At 38.2% G+C, this 27,184-nt stretch overlaps 2 protein-coding genes across 3 annotated transcripts in view; one reads left to right on the top strand and one right to left on the bottom strand.

The window, feature by feature from the left end:
- Positions 1 to 14,248, bottom strand: part of LOC150089475 (uncharacterized) — an 86,326-nt gene extending 72,078 nt beyond the window's left edge. The window contains exon 1 of the mRNA XM_090389512.1: positions 13,483 to 14,248. Coding sequence (XP_090245638.1) covers positions 13,483 to 13,591 — 109 coding nt within the window. The 5' untranslated portion in view covers positions 13,592 to 14,248. The remainder of the gene's footprint in view (positions 1 to 13,482) is intronic.
- A 228-nt stretch (positions 14,249 to 14,476) lies between these two features.
- Positions 14,477 to 27,184, top strand: part of LOC150089474 (uncharacterized) — a 106,855-nt gene continuing 94,147 nt past the window's right edge. For both annotated transcript variants that reach the window (XM_090389510.1, XM_090389508.1), the window contains exon 1: positions 14,477 to 14,569. In XM_090389510.1, coding sequence (XP_090245636.1) covers positions 14,545 to 14,569 — 25 coding nt within the window. In that variant the 5' untranslated portion in view covers positions 14,477 to 14,544. The remainder of the gene's footprint in view (positions 14,570 to 27,184) is intronic.

Here is a 27,184-nt window from a genome sequence, read left to right as displayed (position 1 = left end):
CCACCTTAGTGTTTGCTACGAGAGAAATTGGTGATTACAGCTACAGCATGCAGCCGGACTGGAATTCTCAGGCGCGCGCACACACTTATCAATCCTACGGTAGAGAAATTCTGACTGGAATATCTGTAGCTTCTATAGTCTCCCTATCTCTTCGTATGATCAATGATAATACAATTTTCCAGTGTAAGATGGACTTCTCGCAATCACAGGAAACTATGAAATGTGTCCAGAAAGTCTTGTGACACAGAACTAGTGTGACAGGAACTGAATGATCAAAACAAAGTGGAACTTCGTATTGTGTGAAATTTCAAAGAAATTACCAAAAACGAACTCTGCTATCAAATCTCTGGAGAAGCTGAAATCAACTGGATAAGGGAAAAGGGCCTGAATTTCGAACAGGGAAGTCGGGAGAGGAGGAGGAGGAGGAGACTAACTTCCACTAGAACCAAGTAGTTCAGCCGCTATATGAAAACGTGCTAGTCGAGATTGGAGTTTCTTAGAATTCAAGTCGGGGCAATTAAGACCACAATGAGCTAATTTAGAGCATCATGTATCTGCGCATATTCTGTAGCCTTAATTTTTTTTCTGGTAAAAAAAAGACCTTCGTGGAGAGGAAGGCTATGCAACTCTGTCCCTAAGGCCCTGAAGGTTTTAAGGTATAATCGCATAGTACCCTCCTTTGGTCTGGAGATGAAACCCAGACCTTTCGACATGCAAGAAAAGCGGTACTACTGAGATAATGGTAATACAGTGACCGTACGATTTTTTCCAGTTAACATTAGAAACAGATGAAATGATTGGATTTGTTAACCTGGAGACTTTTATATGAAATGTGGTATTTTATTCCACTCTTAATTTGGTCTCCATGAATGTTTTCATGATGGAAAGCCTCATAAGATGCCTCAAAGGAATATCACTCCGGACGCCATGTTAAATTCATCCATTCAAAATCAGAAACACTACTGAAAGAACTTCCACACTTTCCCCCATAGACTGTTAGAATCTTGAATTACAAATACAGTTCATTTGTATCACAGTTTGACATTTTTGTTATGATACCGGATCCGACCAAAGTTAGTATCATCACCCCTGGGGTGTTGGCAGAAATTTGCTTGCGGGGAAGGGAATAAAATTATAAAAATAGTTTCGAAATTTCGAAAGTATTTATTCTCCGTATTTCCTGACATTCGGAGGGATTTATAACTGTATTAAAAAATCAAAATAACTCTGCTAAACACTTTGAATAATTTAGAAATGATTTCTAACCAATATTTCTCTTTTCTGTTTTAAGATTTATAAATAATTAATATTTATTTAAATTTAAAAAGAAAAAAATTATCTAAATATGCCCTCGGGGGAGAGGATCAAAATGTTAGATTCATATAGTGTTCAACCAGTACCAGTGGTTTAAATCAATACATACTTTTCCAGCGCTATTTTATAGTCAACGATGGGCAATGGACACTAGTTGATCACAACGGGAATTCACTCGCGCAAAGCATTAAACCTTGCGCTTCCACACAGGAAACTTGCAAAATAACCTCGCAAATAGGAAGAAAATTAGTTACAACAAGCAAATTGATAGTAATTTTATAGACTAACAAAACATCTAGGGAAGATCTGGCGTTATAAAGCAATAATCTTACCAATAGCGTTATACGGCTTCGAGGAAAAGATCTTGAAAAAAATGAAAAGATATTAACGATATTTGAAATGAAGTGCCTTGGGCGAGTCAATAAATCTAGTTTGAGAGAAAGACAAACAAATGTGATACTGAGATAGGAACTTAATATTTAGGGAAAAATTACACTTAATATAAAACCAGTACTGTTTCAATGATTTGAACATGTGTCAGAATGGGCCATAGAAATATCAAATAAGATGCTGAATAGGAGAGATGCAAATAGGCCGAGAAAAAGGCACAAAGGAGGTGCCATTTTCTCGGCACCTCCTTCGTGAATGAATATCTTCAGAGAACCGATATTATGTAAGAAAAGTTTGGATAACGAAAGACCTTTCTGGTGGTTACAGATTTATTCTGCTCCTTCATACTCAAAAGGGGTGCGAAGGAGAAGCATAACCATATGAAGTCCTTGCACTGTTACTGTCTGATAAATTACAGTTTTATAAAAACCATTTAATATTTCCTATATGAAATAGGTATATTGTTTTACGTTAACTTTTTGTGCACCTTGAAACACCTCTGCAACGGCTTCAATAAGTGTCCGATTATTCTTTTAAGTCTCTTAAGCTATAATTTTAAAACAATTACAAGAAGAGATGATAGTTGGGCGTATTACAGCCAAATGATTCTGAAGAGTACGATAGAATCTCTTCAGTCAACTTGAGCAGGAAAGCAAGGAGTGCGTCAGTATGAGTAATTTCAATTTCCCTCTTAATTTAAGATTTGTAAATGGTGGACATGAATTACAAATAGCTGGAGTAGTTTCGTGAATTAGCATATTAGAAAAATCACAAGGAGGAATCACATATCCTTGAGTAGTTCTAACCAAGGATCCAAGCAATATAAAAATGACAGTTCAGATATCGACAGCGGGGAGCGATCCTAATGTCATGAAATGGGGAGCTTTATAAGGAAATTTGGGTGGCCAAAGGGGGAAAAAAGGTCAGGACGTTAATTACTCAAGTAATTCCATGAACTGGACTTATCATTAATTGAAACTAATGCATTGTGGGAAGTGTTTAAAGGATTTTGAGGCCACAAACATTCCAGTTGAGAAATACCGCGAAAAAAAAGTTGCGAAAATGGTTAACAAGAGAGTTAAAAAGACTTAATTGAGCAAAATAAAAAAGCTTGAAAGAGTCAAGTTATCGTGTGACACTGCTTCCGGGATAACTATATGCAAATACGTCATAACTACTGATGGGAGGTTAAGACTTTCAAAAGCTGATTATAAAAAAATCGTTGCCAAGGAGAGCTAAAAATGAAGTTGCTGTTATTTGGTTTTTAGGAACATTAGCAACTAAGGTCATATTGCTCCGGGGATATGCAGTGGTCATTTCTTGACCTTCCGCATCCTCCGTATTTGGTGGTCACGGGCTCAAACCCCGGTCTAATCAAGAAGCGTGTGCTACGCACTGCTGCTCCTGCCCGCCTGGCTACGGAGGCGCCAAGAATGAAGTAAAGTTTTACTCGTATGTTTACGCAAAGGAGAAAGTAAATTTGACAGACCCCCTTGTAGATGATCACAGACCCCTTGTAGATGAAAGTAATGGTATAACTGAATATCCCGCCGAAAGGGTGACCGAGTTGAACGGGTATTTTTCAACTATCTTTACTATTGAAACTATATTCAATAGTAAAGAAAACTTTACTATTCAATGTAGTTACAATGATATCAGAAAAATCCCTTGTCAGAAAAGCCACAAGGATGAATAATTGTGCATCCAATTATTTTAGCAATGTGAACGAGATCGTCATTAGATCCATGGATTGTTCTGTTGAAATGAAGTGCCAATTCAGTGAGTGTGTTTGAACTGTGTGGTTAGTAAGATTATGGAATCTTAAAATGGTGTGATTAAACACGCAGTACAGTGCCATCTCGACAATTATGATATCCTAAAAATGTCTCATGGCTTTGTGAAGGAGAGATCTTGCCCGACTACTCTGCTAAATTACTATGAAGAGATTATAAAGCAGCTGGAAGAGACAGAAACTATTTTGATATATATATATATATATATATATATATATCTGAATTTTATTAAGACTTTCTATATTGTATAAACTAGAGCAGGTCGGGATAACAAGGAAGATCCGTCAGTGGACTGGGGTATTGGTTGAAGGAGAGGAAACAGATGGTCAGGAGTGGATATTCTTCAGAGTGAACTGCGGTAGCAATTAGGGATCAGTTACTACGATCTATTCGCTCCTCGTATTTCTTACCTTCCTATTGATTCTGGTGAAGGAATAAAGGGAAGAATTTAAAGTTTGCTGACGACTTAAAAGGTTGGGAATGTTAAAAATCGGAATCAAACTATGCTGCTATAGACGATATGGATTGATTGCATATAAGGTCTGAAAAATGCCAGCTAAAGTTTAAAGCAAACCCATACGGAATACTTGTGGAATTGAAACCCAGGGGTAGTTTATAGATCAGAGGAAGAGAACTTAACGAATGTTCAGGGTGAGAAAGACTTGGGAATTACGATACAGAAAGACACTGAGATCAACACAGTGTAAGCAGGCGGAAAGAACACGATGTTCTTTTCTTTCTATCTACGATTTATCGGAACTTTTAAAGCAGATGTAAGGAAGCTCAATATCCCTGTCTACGAGACAATGGCACTACCACACTTGAAAGATTGTGTCCAGGTCTACAGGCTGTCTAAAAAAAAAAGATAAAGAACTTGTGGGGAAAGAAGGGCGACTAGATTGGTTAGCAACGCTGAGCATTATCCCTATGAGGAATAAGTTAGAAGATGTGGTACGCTGATCATTATCCCTATGAAGATTAGGTTAGAAGATGTCTGCAGAGCTCGACAGCTAGATATCTTGGTGGGGAGATTAGTAAAATGAATGAATGAGAGGTAAATATTCTTCCTAGTGCGTGAGACAAGAAGCAGAGTGCACAATTATAAAACCTTAGGGAACAACCTCGTGAAGTTTACCTTTGGGTAACGTTGTGGAAAGTTGGAATAAGTTGCCTGCGACGATAGCCGAGGCAAAGGGTTTGACAAAATTCATGAAAGAATTGGATAACACTTTTTAACGATGGATTTTTTTTTCCGGAAGATGCACAAGTTCGCTTCTTTGCGTCATTTTATTTTAATATTAATGCATAGAAATAATGGAATAATTAACTTTCACTATTAAACCAATCATTCTTAACTTTCCTTAATGCGTACGAGGAGAGATCAGCCAAGAACGCCCTGCTGAGTAGTGAACATGGTATAGGCTGAAATAGAACATATCCAAATTTTTCCTATCAGAATCTTCATTTTCGGAATCTTAAAGGAGAGAATCGAGGATTCAGTCAAATCAAAGGGTGCAGTCCAACCATACCATATTCTTCGAAACGATTGGCAAGATATTTGCTGGAACCACGGCTGCTTATGCGAGGGAACTAAAACTAGCACCCAATTAAAAAAAAAAGAACACTTAGCGCTATGTTAAGGTCAAATTATATGGCTTATTCCCTAATAAGCCATTTTTGATCTCGTCTTATAGTACATGCTTATGTATATTGAGCATTCGAATTCATAAACCGCCACAAAACTGTACGACCATTATTGAACGCAGAGCTTTTTGAAAGAGCTGCCATAGTAATGAATGAAGACAACTTCCCTTGTTATTGGGAGTGTAAAAAGAAAAACTTTCTTCTATAGGACTTAGCTATTAACTTCAAGGTGACAAAAAAAGGCTTTCTTATTCTCAAACATAACATCAAAAAATGATTTGTTTTGAAAGCACAGAAATCAGACCGTAAAGTAAAGCAGTAATCATGACGAGTGCTAACCTCTCTTAATCTGACTTCATTTTGACATACTTTCCCGGCAATATTTTATTTAATTATAAAACTTATTAAGTAACTAGATGCTAAAATGCAGACATTCCCCATTAGATCTACTTATTTCACGGTACATCCTGTTTGAAAACCTGCATTATTTAATTACAGCATAACTAACAGTGAGCATTTGTGTGAGTGAACTTAAAACTCGAGTGAAACCAGAAATGTGTCAACTATACATTAACACATTTCGTCTTTTGCTTTTATTCTTTGAACCGCTTCGCACTATTTCAAAAATAATCTAAAATATTTGGAGAGAAATTCTCTAGGCGGGTGAAGGTCATTCGTCAGGTGCCGACTACTCTCCCATTCCGTATACCTTTTCATCCACACAATTCGTGGTACCGACTGCTTACGCAATCATTGAGGCCCTTACGCCAACAGTTTGTTGATGAGAAGGGGCAGAATCGTAGCATGAATGAGTCGATGAATACCAAATAAATGACCTTAAAACGCCTATGAAAACTCTTCTCCCCCTATAGATAACTTATGACAATTTGTAAATTTTTACACTGTAAAAAAATAATGAGTTTAGGAAGCAAATACAGTTGGAAAAAAAAAATATGCAATATTTCTCGGAAATGACAGATTTTAAATGCAGCAATGTCGCCATCTTCAGAACTGCGTGGTGAATAAAACACTTTTTTTAAGGAATATTTTCCCATTTTGGCAAAGGCCCTGTATTTCAATTAGCACTAATAATATGTATTATCTTATGATGTCATTAAGTTAGTTATAAATGACGCCAATACGTGTGACGTACACAAATTTGTACCACGCTATGACGTAAACAAATTGCACTGTTCATGGTGTTTGCTCTGTTAAAGGACCATTTAGTAGTTTAGAAAGGAAGCTATTTTTTTAAACAAAAAAAGGAAAAACATACGTGGATTACCACAAAATGATTAATTTATGCTTGCATACAGGCAACAGTAGTTCCTTACTAACAAAATATTTGCTGCAGTTTCAGCAATACTCTGTGATTAATAATTTGATTCTACGTTTCCCCAAGGTTCGTTTATCAAACAAAAAATAGTTTAGAATGTTGATGGCCTTTTTTTTTTTTGAAGATCTTCTTCTTTTGAAGATTTTTCCATCTTCTGGAAGTTGAATACGCCTCCCTGCAATTATCAATTACCTTTCCAGTTGAAGATGAAGTTAACTAGTTGAGGAGAATATGTATGGTTCCCTTCGTAAAGAACAGCCCGGGTTTTTCATCCTGTAAATTCGCAACCCAGTGAGTGCATATACTCATATTTGTAAAGGAGGTGTACGTTATATCTATTCAGTTCTGTGATGAGGGTATATGAGAAAAATCCCTAAATGTCAGAAAAAACTGACAGCACCACATTTTTACGCAACATTAATCCATGACTATAGGAAGAGCTTGCTGAGGGTGATTCGTTCGTCCACCATTGTCTTCTGTACGGAATCATTCAAAATGGCAACTACACTAAAGAATATGCTTTTAAAAAAATGTGAAGGCAGTTATTCATGGGCTTAAAGACTCAATCCATGTAGTTGTATTTGTTTACGGAGAAAACATGACTGTTCACTTCATAAAATGAGCTGAACAAATCCCGGGTCCTCTGAAAAACTGAAATTGGGAGGTTCGTAACCACCCAACGTACAGTTCAGAACCTGCCCTTCCCTTCGACTTCCATTTCCATTTCCTCAACAGGCTACAGAAACATCTTCAAGGATAGCTGATCCAGTCCAATGGAGACGTTCACTGAAGAGTGGCAACTGGCCGCAACTTCGTACTGCAGTGGTACGGACAATCTTAAATTTGATTGCACTAAGAAAAATGCGTAAATAAATCAGGCGATTGCGTGGTAAAGTTTTTGACATACCCAGCTATCTGCACACACCGTGGTTTGTTATATACAATAAAGCAATTGCTTAAAGACTTTGAAAGATAGAGAACTTATTTGTATTCCTCGTGCAAAGTCGGTAAGATATTCTATCATCAGGTATTCATAATTTACTCCTGATCGCCAGAAAAGCATCCCTCTGCTCTAGACGACAACTCCGTTGGTCTCAGTTTTGGTTTTGCCATATAAACTCTATTATTGATTCTTTATTTCATCTCGAGCAAAAAACCTTTCGCTATAATCAGCCTGAATTCTCGTCGTCAAACATTACTGCTAATCCTTATTACTCATTTCAGCTTTATTTAAGTAAGAAATAAAACAAAATTGAATATACGTTTAACTTATATATGCATAATAAAGTACTCGTCGCTTTGATCACTGAGCCTCCATAATTTAGGAATTTCTATGTATTATTACTGTAATTCTCAATTTCTTTTCATCCTGCCGCAAAAATGTCAATTTAGGGCCTGATTTCGAAGTTCGAATCCCTGTGCTTGAGAAATCAATTAATAAATAAATTCCTAACTTGCTTCAGTCAACTTCCAGCCGTGTAGTGTTTTTTTTTTTTTTTTTGTCCGAGGATTAAAAAAATTTCTCAACCAGACCTTTTCAAGGATCGCCACTGATAGCATAAGTCAACTAGGCTTCTGTTTCCTAAAATGGCTACATGTATTGTTTTACGACGTATTCAATTGATCAAGCGGATTTTCTAGCACAAACTTAGTGGATAAAGATCCATCTGTAAATCTTCAACACAAAGCGGGGATTTTCGTGTTGGTTCAATTCAATCCTGAATACAACCCAGACTCAAGCAGTAAGTGTTCTACAACTACAACCAATAATTCAAAAAGAGAAATACCCACTACTACACAGGCAACAATTTGAATTCAGAAGCAAATATTTCGTCTTGTCTTCATTCCGTAAGCACAAAACAAACAACGGAATGGTCTGGTCCAATCATTTACCGTATTCCCATCTCAGGGTCCATCATTTGGAAGTTGAAGATTTTATCACCTGCATCCACATCATAAATTTTCTATGATGACAGGCAGTCGATCTAAATTACCGGTGATATACGCGTTTAAAACCGTCTCACTAGTGAAACTGAAGAATAGTGACTGTCATTTGCCATCCATTTGAAATGGTCCAAGTTGGAATCCCATCGATGACATGAGTAGCAGAACGAAATTTCCAAACTGACAGTTAACTTCTCAGACAGAGCTAGAGTTTCTCTGGTAATGTCATCTCAATATCGGACAAACGGTCTTTCCAACGCACAGCCTTTTTTTTTTCGATATCAGTGTGAACTGCCCAGGGATAAACCAAAGAAACCCAATATTTGTTCTTTGTTTCTATTAGGATGCTCCAAATTTCTGATAGCTTTTGTTCAACTGTGTCAGCAAATTTTTATAGCCGTCTCATAATGAAGATTTCTATGGCAAAGGAATAGATACAGTAGCGTTCCGTATCTTCTTTAATCTAAAAGATGTAGAAAATTTACAATTATAATATGCAAAAGGCTAAATGCCCTGTACGACCTAAATTTAGTGGTATATAGAATAGTTTTCGACGAACTGATTAATCGTCCTTATAGCTGTCAATCTGAATCACTGTAGACCCTGCTGCATCGAGTGCTTAACTTTCTCTAGAATGTGGGGAAGCTGACATTCGAGAAAAACGGATATCCACACATTTCTGACTAGTTTTAGGATTATCGTGTACTCTGTGTATGGAATTTTCTAGACATACATTTCTTCTATTCTTTTTTGGTTTCGATTGAAACCAAAAAAGAATAAAAGAAATCCCAAAAACAGGAAATAGAGTACCAACAGTCTTATAAAAAAAAATTCCTAAGGAAAAATCGAACTGTATAGAAACTCCGAAAACGAATTCTAGATCTCCAATTATCTTTATAAATGTCTCGAAACCTTAGAGCGTAGTCAGACAGCAGAAGCAAAGTCTACACCATCTGCGCCAGCAGCAGTAATAATATTCCTGTATTAAAACGTCTCATTCTTAGGAGTGATTATTTACGGAAAGTTATTTCGTGGTGCGTTTAGAATATTTTAGGATTCGAGCCTAAAAAAATAAAACAGATTTTCTGTTTATACTCCGGGACGACCACACAAGATAAAGAGAATACAAGAAACAGCACCATATTTAGCAGCCACGGGCTTGAACCCTGATAGTGCCTGATCAACCAGCTACGGCGGCCTACTCATCAGGATTTTAAATTTGCTACATTCCTTTATTTGTTAAGGCTTCTGTAGCCGAGTGGTCAGGAGCGGGAGTGCAGTAGCACATGCTCTTTGAGTAGACCGGAGTTCAAACCCCTGACTGCTAAATACGATCGAACCGGCAACTGGACCAGCATGGCAGATTATGGTCCATTTCCCTCCACACGAATCGTTGAGGAGGCTTCCATCCTGCAATGGATTGATAATGGCTGCACTTTACCTTTAACCACAATAACTATAGCAAAATATCTCAGTAATATTTCACTCTGAAGTCCTTCGGAAGGTTATTTAAACTTGTTAGTGGATCTTCATTATTTGTCTGAAACCCTGTGGAATAATGTAAAAAAAGATGGAACACCCCTGAAGAATATTCATTTAGTAATTTGCAAAATACGACATATGAGGTTTTTTTCGCAAATCTCAACCATAGTAAATATATCATTTTTATTAACTGAACTCTGGGTGGAAGAGCAGTTTTTCCAGACGGTACAGTTTCCTTTGCACTCTGAATTATTAGCTCGAATAATTTGCATTTACTCCCTTGAAATTGGAGCGTTAATAAGTTAAACTTTTCAGGCGTCCAAAGATACCCTGGAAAATGAAATTTGTGTAGAAAACGCACCACATTTAAAACGCGTTTACCGTTGATTTTAAACTTTATAAGGCATTAAGTATGTATATGCGTACTTGGTAAGATTTCCTCTTTACCTCATAAAGAAAGAATATTTAATTTTTCAAGAATGAATGCAGTAAGTGAAGTGGCTAATTCGAAGGAAGAACAATCATCCCCGGGGGATCACTAAGCATCAATTTGGCAGAAACTGTTCATCGCATGCTTCTCTCATACGGAGGTGTACAAATCAATTTCTTCACGTACACGAGTAAGTTTCGTAGGCGTGTAAGTTATATACAGGACTGTTCATAATAAAAAGCAAAGAGACATCGCATGATCAAACAAGAATGCTAATTGCATTTCTAAATTAGATCAGTCCCATCTAATAACAGCACTTTTTTTTTCTTTTTTTAAGAAGACAGGTTGCTCGAGTAAGATATTTTCAACATTCTTTTTCCCAACTCAGAGGGGGGGAAAAAATCTTACTATTATTATTTGCGCTAAGTTACATTTATGCCAGATGTATTACTTTCAATATTACCCTGAAAATCTAATAATCGCGTGAATTTTATCGTGTACTAAAGCTTGGGAATGCATCGAATATGACAAAAGTTGAAAATTGAAACGGCGCTCAGTCAGTACACTCGACCATATCCTAGAGAGCGCACTTAATGAAGATTTAGAATGTAGCGACAAGAAAGATGGAAGCTGGTCAGTTCAGGACGAAAATATCCAGATGGCTTTGCGTGAATAGAAACGTCATGTGAAGGCTTTTTCACAAGTTCCAGCACGCTGGAAGGTTCTCTAGATTATCTGACAGCAAGGGATATAACTGCAGTTCCATTATCCGGAATCAAGCTGAATGGGCAACAGGAAAGCAATATCATCTCAGGTCAAACTTACTTCAGTACACCCACCAGAGACATGATGCAGCTCACAGTGAATGCAATATGCATGTATATACACGACGCATTGTTTCCTCTCGTAGAACAAGAGAGAATGAGTTCATTTTGAAATGGAGTATCTTTGCTGAACCTTACATCAATTAACGTTATGTTTACAAAATCCAAATTTAGCCTTCAATATGGCTCCAGGCTTGTTCTGATCTAGAGAGAATGTGGTTCCACTGCTGAGAGGACTGAGAACCCAGTCCTATGGGATGGACAGAAATTTCTGTGAGCAGAGTCATTAAGTCGAGGCAATAGAAAGAGGAATAATGCATTACGTGTCGGAGTGGATTCATTGCCAGAATAAGAGCTCTGCATCCTATAAGGCCATGTGTAGGTGCTATTGGAGAAACTTTATCAGGAAATGCTTTTCTCACACAAAGATAGTGGCTAAAGAATACTTCATAAATAAAGAAATTGCGTGGTCCAACTAGAATTGAATTCCGTATAGAGTGGGATACCTTAGTGGTAGTGTGGGTAAACTAATAGCACATAGCTCAGATTTACTGTAGAGAGAGCCACAAAAAAACAACTTAGTCATAACTTGGAAAAATCTCGCGTCAACTCATCTTAACTGTACTATAAAGATTTCTTCTTCTATTATTTCTGCCTCTTTTATTATACGCATTTCCGATCGTTTCAAACGAATAAATCTTAAAAGCGCTCTTTGCGAACTGAAAAAGACTTGCAATATTCTCAGAAATAAAAATTTAAGAGCTGAATTTGCATTACGCTTGATAAATGAAAAGTGAAATATTGTAACGGGGATTACAGCATTTCACTTTTTCGATATCACAATTATGTCCCCAACATTGGTAGTAGCATACCTAGATTTAATAGAATAATTTGCGACTGAATGATAAGTATCAATAATTTCTCTCGTGTGACTGATTAAAAAAACAAAAATTCATCAGAGAGAGCTGCGGGATGTTGCCAAACTATTGATGCGATCCCATTTCGAAACTATAAACAAAAACTGAGAATGCACTTATCAACTAAACTTCCCCTCGATATTCTCATTCGCGACACTGGGACAGAGAAGCTCATAATCTCCCCTTCTCCCCATACAGGCGCGTTGGAACACTGCTGCCTGACACAACATACCCATGTGCTACGATGAATCATAACTCCAAATAACGAGGCAAAAATTTTGGAATAAATAGACCACTGATTCCTCAAATAATCCGCCTCCCCTTTTGTAAGCTAACCAAACTAAGCGAATCCCTTACTGGCTATAACAAACTTAGTTTAATTACGTTGACACTTTATGCTCCGTTTTTAATTTACTATGGTACGTCGCGCCATACCCCAGAACACCCTTCGAGACCCACTCAAATAGGCAAAAGAACGGTTTCGCACTTGTCACTTAGAAACAGTAAATGCAACATAAAGGCCCTGCCATAGGCTTACCCAGTAATATGTGCGCTTCTTAAATATTTCTGAAACTGAAGATGATTTCCTCTAGTTGTGTCCCTCAAGGCTAGTACCTAAACTATGAGGCTCTACAGAAAGGCCTGGGTTCAATTCCCATCAGGATGGAAATAACTTATGGGCCTTTTTACGCAGTGGCCGAGTTAGTAGGGCTCGAGCGGCGCGCTCTCTCGGAAACTCAGTTTTTATCCCGCAATAGTTTAAACAACCAAAGTGCTCATTAGATGGATCATATTTTATTTTCTGTTGGATTACGCGAATTAATAATTATACGTAAAAAAACCATCTGATTACGTAGTTTGGTACGCTTGTTACTATGCAACCAACGGGACAGGCAAATAATCACCAATGGGGGTAAGAGCAGGAGCTAACTATTAAAAAAATCCTTCTCTTCCCCCTCCCATTGCTTTCGTTTCATTCCCCTCTTTTCCCAAATATTCGCTTTTAGAACTTGGGCTTGTAGCCGTGACGGGTGTTGTATTATTTATTCCTTTACACCATTCACCCACCCTTACTGCTAATTGCAACGTAATTATTTTCTCGAAACCAACTCTCAGCGAAGCACCGCATGCATATTTCAGTGGAGTAAACATCAACCCCTACACTACAACTACCGAAGGCCGAGGAGAGTCGCCAAATACAGTGAAATATTAAAAACATTCTCCCGTTCAAATATGTTTGGGCAAATTCACCTGCAATTTTGTACCTGTTTAGAAACATTTTCAGATTCGATTTCTCATGGTCTTATAAACGAAATGTATAAATTGTAATGTACAACCTCTCCTCCCTCTCTCTCTCTCTCTCTCTCTCTCTCTCTCTCTCTCTCATAAATATATGAAGAGATCTTACCTTCTCGAGATCTCTTAGGAGTCACAACACGGAATGCACTGCCCATCTCTCCAAAAGTCACGAGCCCTTCGGTGAGCTTCTTATCCCTATCCACTGTGAGTGAGGTCATCGTTATGTTAAGTAAATAGCAATCGCTTCGTGGTGTCCTTCAGTACAGTCCATCACCCCGCTCATCCCTGTTTTTCCTAAAGGGCATAGGAACAGTGGTTTTGTGGCCAAAAACAGGATTGGCGAACATCAAAGATACAGCTGTGGTAATAAATGTCAATACAATTGTTCGCATCCTCTCTCACTGAGAGGGTCTTCGTTGGGAAGTGGTGTTCGGGAAAGGGACGATTAATCCGATGACGTAGGGTAGTCGCTGCAGGTCAGATGTTATGTAAACGTGCAGATGACGAAGGTGTCCAACGATCAAACGAAAGTCCGTCTGGAAACATCGGGATAACTCCAGTCCGTGCGCAAATTAACATCCCTCGAATCCCTCGCACCACCGCCTCCCCTTCACGGTGTCCATCAGCAGAGAATAACCTCTCCGCTTAGACGGACAGGTCGAATGGGCGTGATGACCTCTGCTGTCATAGGGATTTCTCCGCAACACCTTACTTCCGACAAACCGCCTGAAAATGATACGGACGCCTTTCGGCGCAGTAGGGTGAGTGGATGCCGCACGTGCCTTCGGGACAGGCCGGCACGCGAGGTGTGGCATAAAAGGGCAAGCTACTGTCGGGGAGGGAGGGGAAGAAGAGCAGCGGCGGCTCACGGCAGCGTGTCTGTTGCAGTAAATAGAGGTACTAAGCCATGCACGGCTGACTCAGATACATCAAGTACCTCGTAATAGTGTCGATGATTATGATAATGAAAGGGAACGCTGCGCGAGACCCACCAATAACTCACGGCTGTTAATAATGCTCGCGATCTGAGTTGCCGACAGCCCGCCTGCAGCGACACTTAGCGGAGAAGGGGTAGACGCGAGGAAGAGATGAAGTTTGACCATAGCCTGCCTCTGCGAACTCCGGTGGTTTGTTTCGGGTCCTTCCTGCGGGGGTGTGGCGCTCAGTGGGAATGGTGTCGTCGCTTCTTCTTTCAGGTAAGCTATTTCGTTCGATTATAAGAGGAAAGAACATTCTTGTGCGCGCTTAAAAATATATTAAGCTCTTAATCACGCCGGTAAGCAGCGAGTAATTAGTTGTTTAACGGACGTGCAAGCAGATACCATGTGACGTTGCAGCTGTTGGCAGGCAAAGTGTTTGGCTCTGTCCTTGTTTCACCCATAATATCGAATTGCTTCTTTTATGCGATCTGCGTCTAGTTTTTAACCAGAAATATTACCACACTTCGGCAATTCTCTTAATGAAAGCCCTCAACAAAAGTTTGGCACTTGCGTCGTCGTCGCTATACCACCAGCGATCGGTTTGGTTCGGCTGACGTTTATTTCGCCACAAAGTAAATACGCACAAAAATACTCATTTGGCATTCAAAGTAGAAAACTTGAAGAATTTTTGAGACTTAGAATGACCAAATCCATCGAGGCTTTATTTTCGATATTGTTTCTCTCGAGACAGTCGAGCACTGCCTTCGATGGAAAAAAGGATTCTAGAATTTAGAGTGCGAATTTTCTTCATCCAAGGTCTTGAAGAAATGGCAAACATCATTAGTAGCTGCCAAGACCTCAATTAACACAATAGAAAGTTATTAGCCTCATTCTCAGAAGAGGCTAAGAATACCATTTAAAGGCCCCAACGCTGACAGTGATAACAGTGTGTGGAACTCTTCTGCCCTCCTGAACTGACAGTTATAAATCAATGCAAATCATTACAATTTACAATGCAAATTAACTGCGATGATAGACTGCTCGTTAAAGGACAACTTGACTTGCCATTGGCACTTTGTTTATTACTACGATCCAGAATACTACTCAGCAATGCGCACAAAGGTTCTCCCATTTAGACAACCTTTATTTCCTTCCATTTTTCCGAAACACTTTAAGACAAAGTTAAAAGATACAACAAAGGAAGAATAAATCGTTGATAATTTAACGAATTTAATATTATAGACTACTCTAGTAAAGTAAGATGATCTGGCAAGGATAGGCATCATTTGTTGTAAGAATTAATGTAGAAGGATGGATCTAACTGCCAACTATATTCAAGCATTCAAACTTTTTGATCACACCGGTTCTTCAATACTGTCAGAGTTTCTATCACATTTACTCTTTTGTAAAGTTCAAGTCATCAACCGGATAATTAAACTTCTGATCCTTCCGGACTGCCTTATGACACCACCAGGCCGTTTATTAAACCTTTGGATGCTTTTAAAAAACTATAAATGGCTGTAGTTGCTATGCTGTCTAAAATAATGCTAGTGTGTTGTACATAATTTCAATCAGTTTACGTTAAACGGTCTCAGTCATTGAGGCTGTTTTTAGCCGGTCTCAGGCGGATGGAGTAGGGTTTTTCAAGCCGTACAAACATACAAATCGGCCCGCGAACACACGCTTCTACAGCCATAATACACATCGCTTATGAATTACGCGTGAGGGCCGTTAATACAAATAAATCAATTTTATGCGCATTTTATAAATACCAATACAAAGAAATAGCAGAGTGGTCAGGTACGAGGATACATAAGTACACGTGCCTTGCGTGACCAGGTTCAAGTCCGTGACTACTGAATACGGTGCTGTTTGTTGCATTCTTTGTCTTGTGAACTCCTTTGACCGTGTGGTCGTCCAGGAGTATAAACAGAATTTATTTATTTTTTTTAATCTATAAAATGTATCCACTTATTGTCAGTTTGACTAATACGCCTAAAAGGCTACCAACCTTTCGTTTCGGTTGCCGAATATATATTTATTTATTTAGTTATTTATTTTGGTGTGGGGATTATGGGGGATTACCACTGAGTTGTAAACATCAAAATAAGCGTTGCACAAGTTCCGTTATTTTGAGCCAGTAATGTGTCTCCGTAGAGCAGTTTCTCAAACTGTATCTGGCGATTCTTCCTCCTTTTCCTCACTGGCTGGAATCAATTTCTACTCACAGGAATATCAAAAAGAAAATACAGAAATTCGGGTGAGGGGCAAACAACGCTGGAAACTAACCTTCATTAAATCCAAAAAATAAAATATATATCTCAATATTCAAACCTAGATTTAATACGAGAAAACTATGGACTTACCTTTATTTTCCTTTCATGCTTGTGTCAATAACAGGTGCTGGGCAAAATACGTACTGTCAGAACATCTAAGATACATTTAGTATAATGTATACTCAAGACCAATAAAATAGAAGTCCCTGTAAAGATCGTTCACAACAATTAAAAGTAACGCGTGTTCTGAATAAGGAAAATTATCTTGTTAAGCAATATTCAAACTACAGTTAAGAACTGTTCCTGTATTAGTTAATATCGGCCATCCTGTTGCAGAGTCAGCTGTTATTATTTGGATTTAGTACAGGCATCTTGTTAGAGGCTCACTACCTGCTTACCATAGCTTCATCTACAATAATGGTGCATTGTATTTCTGAAAAGTGTGTTCGTACTTATTTGCAGATCTCGGGGGCTTTAAGATAAGAGGGATTTAAGATAACAGTAAGAGGGATGGGGGGGGGGGTTCTTAGAATTTTTCTCCAGTGACAGAAATTTCAACCCAAACCTTTCAAACCAAAGTAGCAAACACTCTCACAGAAGTGTTTTTTACTCGTCAGTAAACTGATATATATATATAATAGCACGTCGATGACTCACAACCATATATTCAATTAAACTACTACCACTATTTTAACTAACATGGAACAGGTGGAAAGGAATGAGCTTTACCTTTAGTTCTTTACATCTTTTAGTGTCTTTTTTCTAAAATTTTTATGAGCCTTTCAAAAGCGAATGTCGTCAGCCATTCGTATATACTGGACATCCCTCTTCCCCATCCCTTTGACGCGTAATTCCTACTCTCTCTCTCGCACAGAAATGCGCAGCCTTGGGAGATCTCTCGAGTTGGAGACCGCCTGAAGTAAGCCTGTCCTGCCCAGGTTCTACGCATTCTGGTCCCGTCTCACTCAACCTTTACATTCACGCCGGGCTTCGGTGCACTCCCTGGATGACCTCCCTCCAGAAGGGTTACTGCCTGAAATTGGCCTTTCTTGCCTACGATTCAGCCCTCGTCCCGCTACTTACTCACAACATTCATTCTTTTGAAATTAAATTTTCCAAGTGACTGCCCCTGTTATATGGTTACTGTCAAGTATATCTTTAATCTCTGAATTCCTCACAAGTCTAATTCAAAAAAGAAAGTAAAACGCATTTATTATGCAATTAAAGTCGCTAATAGTGGGTATATGGCTTTTGTTTCTCTTTCTCACGAAAGGAGGATGGGCTTTACTTTCTTCCTTTGCATCGGCTGACTACAGTCTGAATTGAATATTAATAGTAAAAGAAGCAGTAAGCAGGTACTAAGACGAATCTGAAAATGTTTAAATCTCTCCTGGTAGGGAGATCCCCCAATTTCAAGTTAATGAAAAGTAGAATAATTTCTTAATGTCAAATTTATACCCAATTTATTTTAACCCACATCATATTCACAGGCGACGTTGTTCCCTGTAGTTTGAATAAATTTTGGCACAATTTTTGCGTCCATCTTTGAAATTTATAAATCACGGAGTTAACTTCGCTAAGAGAGATCCTTGTGTGATCTATAATGAGATGTTTAATGCAGAATTGGGCAGATTTGTATACGAAGACCTACTCCAATTTTGTTTCAAAAATTGGTATTCATTTTTTCCTTGCACAGTTCTGCCATTAATTTCTAAAATTAATTTCGGCATATATCTTCTCTTTCAAGAAAGTACATATCTTATATAAGAATCAAACACGGACCACAGCTGATCCCCCTTAATTCTTAAACCTAATAGAGAAATATTAGGTTTAAGAATGTTCCGCTGCTAAGCTATCAGAATGAGCCTTGTCATGTTACTGTCGAGATAGGTGATGCTAAGTCTAAACAGTATCAGATGGAACTACTGATTTGATCACTATGGAACTGGCAAACAGAAATTGTACTAGTGGTCCATAGTAAAAGGTTCATCTTTTTTCTTGCCAATCTCCACTACAAGAAGGTTACGTAAGGTTCTCCAGGCATCTTCGTGCTAGTATCTACTGGATATTACCTTGATTATTTGAGATTAATTTCCCCAAAGTTCTCGCTGAAGTAGTTGACGATCTGAAGACAGTATTCGGTAAAGAGAATTACATTATTCTCAATTATGGATTTGATTTAGTCTTATCCATTCACACACACTCCTTGATGTGTTTAAATATTCACAGTTGGAGTTTCGAGGCCAATGTATTGAGCTCATGGGATATCAGTACCGACTCTTCGCTCAGTATCGTGAGTTTGTCTGCGAACCCACTGACATAGAATCTCTTAGAAGCAGAGCCATATGGTTTCCTAATTCATAATCCACTCCCATATGGGTCAGGATGTCGAAAAGATAACCATACATAATCTATATAACTATGCATAAACTATCCGTCCAGAAGATCAAAGTTAAATAAACCGATTTAATAATAATAGGATTATTCCAAAAATCTTATACATTGCATTCAGAATGGAGATATATCGCCAACTACCTATGGCTTCCTTCTGACCGATAACGTGATCGACGTGCAAGTTACTGCATTAAATTGTTTAAAAAAAATCATTGTCGATTAAATCAGATGCTTTCATTTCTTTATAAACTAAAAGATTTTGTAAATAAAGTAGAATAATTGGTTATGTTACTTCCATAATTCAATTACGTGATAAATTTAGAGGAAATTATAATGGCAAAATTAAAACCTGTTTGAAAATTTATTTCTCGTTCAAATCGGTGACAAATCTTTTCTAATTTGACTCTGCCTGCTTAATGGCGCGCAACGGGGTTTATAATTTAAAAATTCGCGCTGTGTTTGAAATGCAATTTTGAAGTGCTAGAAAACACTTTCGCCAGAATTTATCAAAATGGGAACTTACTAATGAGGTCCATTCTAATTAACTTTTATTAAACGTCTGATCAAGAGATGCCAGAGCAGCGTCCGTATTAGCTTATTTTTATTCCTGCACGAACAGCGATCATTTAATACCGCTCATCGAACTTTTCCATCCAAATATACTTTGCGCAATGTCGAAAGTGTTCTGATTGGTCAATCCACTCAGGTAAGCAAAGAGTTAAAATCAGTGGTCTCATCGTTAACCAAGTCACCATTGGGAGTCATGCTCATCATGTCCTATAACTTCATAAAACGATTCCTAAACAATTTTTCATGTTTGCCATATTAAACAATGTTTATTCTTGATTATATTTAAAATTACGTTCAGCGTTTACAAGATCAATAAATTATCCCTCTATACATTTCTTTTTCTATGAAGCGCGATATGTTAAAGCTAGTTTTATGTTTCATTAAATTCTCACTAAACATTTATTTTCAGAATAAGTAGGTTTTTCAAGTGAGGTTAGGCCAGAAAATAAGTACGTTTGGTTGGTCGGGAATTTAATTAATTAATTAATTATTATTATTATATATGTTGGCTGTACAGGTGTGCATTCTCAGATCGATTTGCTTGTTGTGTGGTCTGAAAACCATACTTCTTCCGCTTGTAATCAGCTAACTACAGTTCCAGTTGGTGATTGGAGTAGTCAGGAAACTAGGACAAGAATTGCAGTGGATCAGATAGCGTTCGAGAAGAGGAAGCAGATATTTACAGCGAAAAGGAATATCAAATTAAGGTAAAAGTCAGTTAAATGTCTTGTACGGAGTGGGCTACTTTATGGGGCTGAGACAGACACTAACGAGGTTGCTGGAACAATTTCTTTGCAGGTGTGGGCATGGAGGAGGATGAAATGATAGATATCGTTAGGAATTTTGTTAAAGGGATGCAATTTAAGGAACGTAGTGGCTAAGAGACCGAAAGGGAGAAGGCGAATTGCAATTCTCGATGATTTGATAGCGAGCTGAACGAGATTACTAGAAATGGATTAAGATGCGATTGATTTCTGGCTGTCAGGAATCTCTCATATAGCAAAGTATTTATGATGGTGACTAGGTTTGATGTTAAAGCGATATTTCAATTCTGATGCAATAAAATGCTTTAAATATTGAAGGAAATTAATTTATATGTAAAATTCATTATTCAAGTTTCGTAAGCAAGTCTAAGTGAATCCACTTTGGTGCCAAATATTGTCCCAGAGACGTTCTAACGCTCCTCGTCGTGTTGCTAAATAAACGGTTTTTATTAATAGTGTATCTGAACTTGCTGGCTGTGACAGTAATTGATGATTTGCAGACTTTTACTTAGAATTAATTTGTTGTGTATGCTTTCAAGAAAACCAATGAAGAAAAGGAAGTGAGTAAGTAAGGAAGTAATAATTTACTTTTTACTTTCTCCTTTTTAATTCGTGAAAATACATTTGTACATTCCTTTAACTGCCACGAAAGGAAAGGGAAGAAAAAAATTCAGTTTGTTTAGCAGCAGTTGATGATGAAACTGGGGGTGGCTCTGCACTGGGCGGTTCTTTCAGCACAGATATCACTTTCGTTTTGGCCACAGTGCACTGTCCTTTTCACTGCAAAAAAGCAACGTTTTCCCTTCTATATTTAAACTTTCACCACTTTTCGAGTTTGCTGTTGTAGCTATCAGCAGCCAATCGATCAATGATCCATACTCTTCACATCCTATCTGTTGTCTCATGCAGTTCTCCGAATATAAACCTCAAATTACTGTTGGTAGTCACCACTAACCACGTGATGTTGACTGCGATCAGCATTTTTCTCAGATGAGAGAGAGAGAGCAAGAAATCCCAGAGAGAATTCTCTGCGAATCGGAGAACTATGACCGTAGTCATTCTAAAAACCTACACTGGTTCTCCTCTGCAACGTGAATAAATGACGCCATCTATTGCGCTCTTAATTTTATTCTGCAACAATTTCATTTTACTTTTCAGACGCCCAAAAATAAGTTAAATTCTGCTGTAAATATTCCCACTTATGAAACCTAATTTATATTCAACTTTCGGGAATAACATATTTTTATAGCATATGACAGTGGTCAAAACTACTAACAGGATTGAACTACAACTTGGATAAAGACAAAAATACAGATTCCGCTATTAAAAAAGGGCTTACTGCCTTTTCTAATAGTGAATTTTGCATTAGGCTTATAATTTGTATATTTTGTTGTCAAATGGCATCTGTGTGTTCAACGTTGAACTTTACGTTCTGCAGGATGAAAATCCCGATACATCTCACTGAGAAAAAGAGTACCCCCTCCACTTGACATTCGCTAATTACAATCCCAAGTGAATAAGGCCTTTAAGAATTTCTCCAATCTCCGATGGAATTCGAACCTAGACTTTTCCAAATAAGTGACGAACATTATACTGTCACGAAGTGCTCAGTGTGGGTCAAGGGCCCAAAATCAATGACTAGCAAAGGTGGCTCAATGCTGGTCCTCTTATGGACCTCTGAAACCCTCGAATGTACCACAGTATTGTTGCGGACCGTGTTATTGCGTTATTCCCAAACAGTAATGAAACGTTGCAGGACAACATAGCTGCTGCACAAGGGACAAAAATTCTGCAGGGTTAACTTCGAAGGGCAACCGAAGTACAGGTGGCATCGTACCTGTACTTCGGTTGTACCTATATTCTCCCGATGTGAATCCAACTGGAGAGTCATGGAATCATTTGTAAAGATACATCAATGCACGACTTCCACTGCTGTTGTCGAATATCAAAATCCCGAAGAGCATACTCTTTCAGGAATGAGTTAGGACCAAAGGAATACCCATCCCCCAAAATCAATGCCAATGACGGGATGGTGCTGCCATAGCGGCTCAAAGAAGATCATCTCAGTATTAAATGCATTTTCTAACACTCTGGTAGCGTAGTGTACTTTTATTCTAACAGAATGGGAGGTACAAATCTACTAAAACCCTTTTTGAGCTCACTGCAGTGTCAATTATTCTAATTAACGATAAGATTCATACGCCCTGCCATTAAAAATGGATAGCGACATTCGTGAAACACTTGCCGAAGGTCAGTGTTATAATCAACAGTAAGTGCTACTTCTGTACACAAATACGATTGTAATTCCAGAAAAACTACAATTATTAACGTCGCTGATGTTACCAACCACATTCCAGTGAAGGTCAGTTAGCATCAGACGAATTTTGGATAGAAAGCAGCAGCTAGATTCCACAGGAGATGCTGATGCATAGATTTGAGAATCCGCTGACTTAATGACGCATCTGAATTTCCGCGCTTTCCTTCTCCTCTTATATTCTGAGAACTTCCAATAAAGTTCTTTACAAAATTCAATGATGACGATACCGCACAATTTGTGAATGAACATCAATCACCAGCAATGTGTGGTGACAGCTCCACCTCTTGGTGATAACATCAGAAGTCGCATACATGTTATGCCCTGCTCACATGTATCCTTCAGTCCGGAATTACGCTTTTAGCAGTGATTGAGAATGTTAACCTTTATTGAGATCTATTTTTAACACACAAAAACAAGGTTTAGTTCGCTCAGTAGCTTATTGATTGTGACAGTTACAGATTAGGGTAATGTTTGTTCCAGGCATAATCTATTAGCACTTGCTAGTTTAACTCCGCCACGGAAAGGAATTATATTGTCAGATTTGATAGGCTCAGTGGCAAAGGCCCTCCATAAGATACAATGCACCTTTTGCAAGAACTGTTGTTCGCTAATCAATTTCTGGGAACGCTAAATAGCATTGATTAACAACTTTTGCCCAAATATGTGTTTTTTTTCTCACTGGCCTCGCTGTCCTTAGATATGAATAATTTTGAGATCTGTTCTTAATGGAAGAGAAGTGGGTAATAGTTAAGTTCAAATTCAGTTGATAACAGCTTTACTGGAAAGGTCTCGGTTCGAATCTAAAATTGAGTTTGTTTTTTGTTTTTTTTTAAAATCAGGTCGGGTAGGGTATAACAAAAGAATGTAACCCAATTAAGTAAGGGAGAAGAGGCCGAAAAAATATCCTGCAAACAAACCATTCATTTTCTGATCTCAGTAGATTTGTAACTTATGCTCAAATCTCATCTCAACAGATCTTTTTTGCAATAAAAGATTAACTGTTCCAAATCCATTCTTACCATATAATTCTTCATGGACGAAGAGGCTGCAGATTCACAGAGGAAGCTTCACTTCCCAAATAAACAACAAATGGGGCTGCTCGTAACAGGAAACAAGCAGAATTAAGGGCCCAGCTGTATAGAGAGTCTTTGGAATCTATACAGGTATGAATTAATAGCATCGTAATCGCATTAGTTTTCTTCTTTGTGTGTTGGACAGCATGACTCGTAGTACGAGCGGCAGTGTAATTCTATGCAGTTAAAATCGGTCCTCCTGGGTCGCAATGAAAGTCCTGCAGCGTCATCTCCCCATCTCTCTCAATGCACATTGAACGTTTGCTTTGTTCTGCCACATTGAAGTGGCAGAACAAAGACCCATTTGACAGTTAGACCCATTCACAGGAATTCACTACTGTTAAGTTATGTATGCTAGCTTCATCAATTAAATTCATTCGGCTGCAAAGGAAATAAATCGCAGCTTATTTTACTTCAATGTCCAAATGCAATAGGAATTCCCTCAATTTTACTAAACCTGAAAACATGGAGACTGCAATGAAAGGACAAACTATAAACGAAATTGTCCAAGTAACTGTCTTCATAGGATCCTCTACAAGACGCCTTTTACAGAACAGCGGTTGTCCACTACGCCCCATTTGAAAAGATAGCACCAAATGTGGCCTTAACTCGTCCCTGGAGTAGTTTAGGCTTCAACAACATTTCAACTTAATAAAAAAATAACACAACAACTTTTTTTTTGTTTGTTTATTTCAGTTCTCAGTGTCAATAATCTTTGGTAAGTTTCTTCCGGTGTCTCAACCATTCCATCCTACTACAGTAGCAACTACGATCCATGAAAAGAAAATATAGTAATTTTCACAACTACCTCCTCAACTTTTGGGACTATCCTGCTGAGTTACCAATCTGCAACCCATTTGGAAGGATCCTATTAAAAATGTGACACGCTCACGTACACTGAATTATTTTATTCATGAATAAATAACACATTCGCACATCGATTTTTCCCATACACCGAATTGACGTGGATTTTTTGTGGATATATTTTTGTGAACGTGGATATACAAACAACGCAATACGCTGGACAGCTCTAATAAATTTCCCACAAGATCTCCTAACGTTATTCTACTGTAATTTTTGTAGGAATACATAAGACTTTACGTTCCACTTACGTCGAGAGATGCGAACTGCGTCTCTTGATAGCGATAAAGTAGCCAATCATGTCAAACTACCTCTCCACAATGTCAGATTTATAGATTAATAGTAACCTAGCGCGAAAACAAGAGTAAGTGGCGGTACTTAATGAAGATACACTAACAAAATTTTACTGATCACGATATTGCATATTTTTGTGCAAAGAAAAGAATTTTTCCTTCATTATTGCCTCACTGGTGCTGGGTGGATAGTATAGCTACCGCGACTACCCCTCTCTCCCAGAAGACGAGTGAATTCAGTTTACTGTAATGGTTCCCCAGCCACCAAACCTCAGTCAAATTTAACACCTGGAACGAGCTCTTCGAAGAAGAGCTTAGTAACTGTCCAATTAACAATTGTGGGAAGCAATTGAGAATGCGCGGACCAGCATCCCTGTGATGACATCCTCCATGAAACCCTACTTTCTCAGGCGAAGGAAGTAGGGTTTCCTCCCAGTAAGTTTTTCAACCCGCGGAACATGTGGGCAAAATCGACAGTGAACACAGAGAGAGAGAGAGAGAGAGAGAGAGAGAGAGAGAGATGCAGTATATCCATGTGGCGCTTTCGAAACTTTGTTGAGTGCATGCTACGATGAATAATCGAGGCTGTTCATGAGGACGAAAAGGGAAGCAGATATTTACAGGGAGAACGAATATCAGATTAAGGTGGTAAAGGTTAGATAAGTGTCTTGTACGGAGTGGACTGCTTCATGGGTCTCAGAAAGACACTAAAGAGGATGCTGGTAGAATTACTTTTCAGAAGTGGGCATGGAGGAGGCTTGAAAGGAGAATGAAATGATAGATATCGTTAGAAGGATTGTTAAAGAAATGTAATTTAAGGAATGTAGTGTAGTGGAAGAAGGAGAATTGCAATGCTTGATAATTAAAGGACTACGGAAGGGACGGAGTTGAAGAGACCTACTCTGCTGTGTAGGTGTACCCAATAAAGTGGCCACTCAGTGTATGTTAGACAACCAAGACTACTGCACGTCGGTATTACGTCTGTAAATTCCTTGCATTTTTCTTGGTCGGTTTGCCAGTTTTTCTGGATGAAAAATCAGAAACCGACTATCTAGGCCACGGGGTGCAAAAAAAAGGGAATAAAATTTCCTCTCCCCTCTTGATGTTCGTCAATGTGCGCGCGAGAAATTTAAGCGTAAAAGCATATATAAATAAATTTATTCTATTTTCCTTCGATGAAATGGAGTAATTTTCTTCACGTTTCGCTGTATATTCAGGAATTACTGGCAGTTCGTGTCACCGGGAAAAAAAAATAAAATAAAGCATCTCTTGTGGCGCGCGTCCACACCCACAATGACTTTTTAAGTCTGTCAACACACGAACACGGTTTTCGTCATCGCACATCCCGCTTATTAATATTTAACCGATGCCCCGCTAGATAACAGTAATGGTTTCTCATGTGGGTTGAATCACTCTTACCTTCTCGGTAGCGAGGTTGCCCTACATTATGTAAATTATATCTGTAAACGACAAAAAAGTAAAAAAAAAAAAGGAAACGCGCGTTGTTATCACGAACCTTTGTCTATGCAGATGCCACGAAGGATGCATTGTGGTGGGAACGGACAATGTGTTTATTTCATTGTAATAATTTGCTTGCATCCCGAATTAATTTCCATTGATCTACGCCATTTACACAGACGTGACTTTCCTATTCAATCATTTATAACCCCATTATACTTAAACGCTACTAGAAGCGCTGCACCCGCACACGACCTGTTACATACTCGTCCCCTAGTCTTGTCGAACTCGCAGTTACGTGCACCACGGGCGAGTCAATTTTTATGGCAATATCTCGTTAAAATATTATCGATATCACGCAACTGCTGAGCAACCATCTCTGGCTCGCAGCGCCATCTGGAATCGACAGCGGATAACATTAGTCATTCAAATACGTATATGCGCGAGGAACGTGTACGTTTTCTGTAGTAGAAGTATTACTTTTTTTAAAAAAAGACTTAAAAATCTAATTACATAAAATTAATCTCGGTCGTGAATTAAACTCCATAAATACCAAAAAATCTAATTTAATAGAATTTAAATTAGATTGCAATAATCTCGAAGTAATGGAATTTAAGATAATTGCCGAAGTACCTTGCACGCTGCTTCTGCTCCGATGGTGTTGATGTGTTTCAATTTGGGCTTTTCTGAATATAAAGACAGCTTCAGATTTGGTTAAGAGGTTTCGAAGTTGTGTCGACATTCTTCAAAAGATCAGGTTTCTGATATTCTTTCTGCACGACCCTGAAGAAGGGGAAAAAAAATTATAATTTGTTTCCTTGTTTCTAAAGAACTCAAGAAAATAATTTAGCTTTTGATGAATACATAAACATATCGCACTTTTAT

The sequence above is a fragment of the Mastigoproctus giganteus genome, chromosome 2, assembly GCF_048544385.1.
Source record: "Mastigoproctus giganteus isolate SK-2022 chromosome 2, ASM4854438v1, whole genome shotgun sequence".
NCBI classification, from domain to species: domain Eukaryota; kingdom Metazoa; phylum Arthropoda; class Arachnida; order Uropygi; family Thelyphonidae; genus Mastigoproctus; species Mastigoproctus giganteus.
This window is presented reverse-complemented; position numbering and strand designations above follow the sequence as displayed.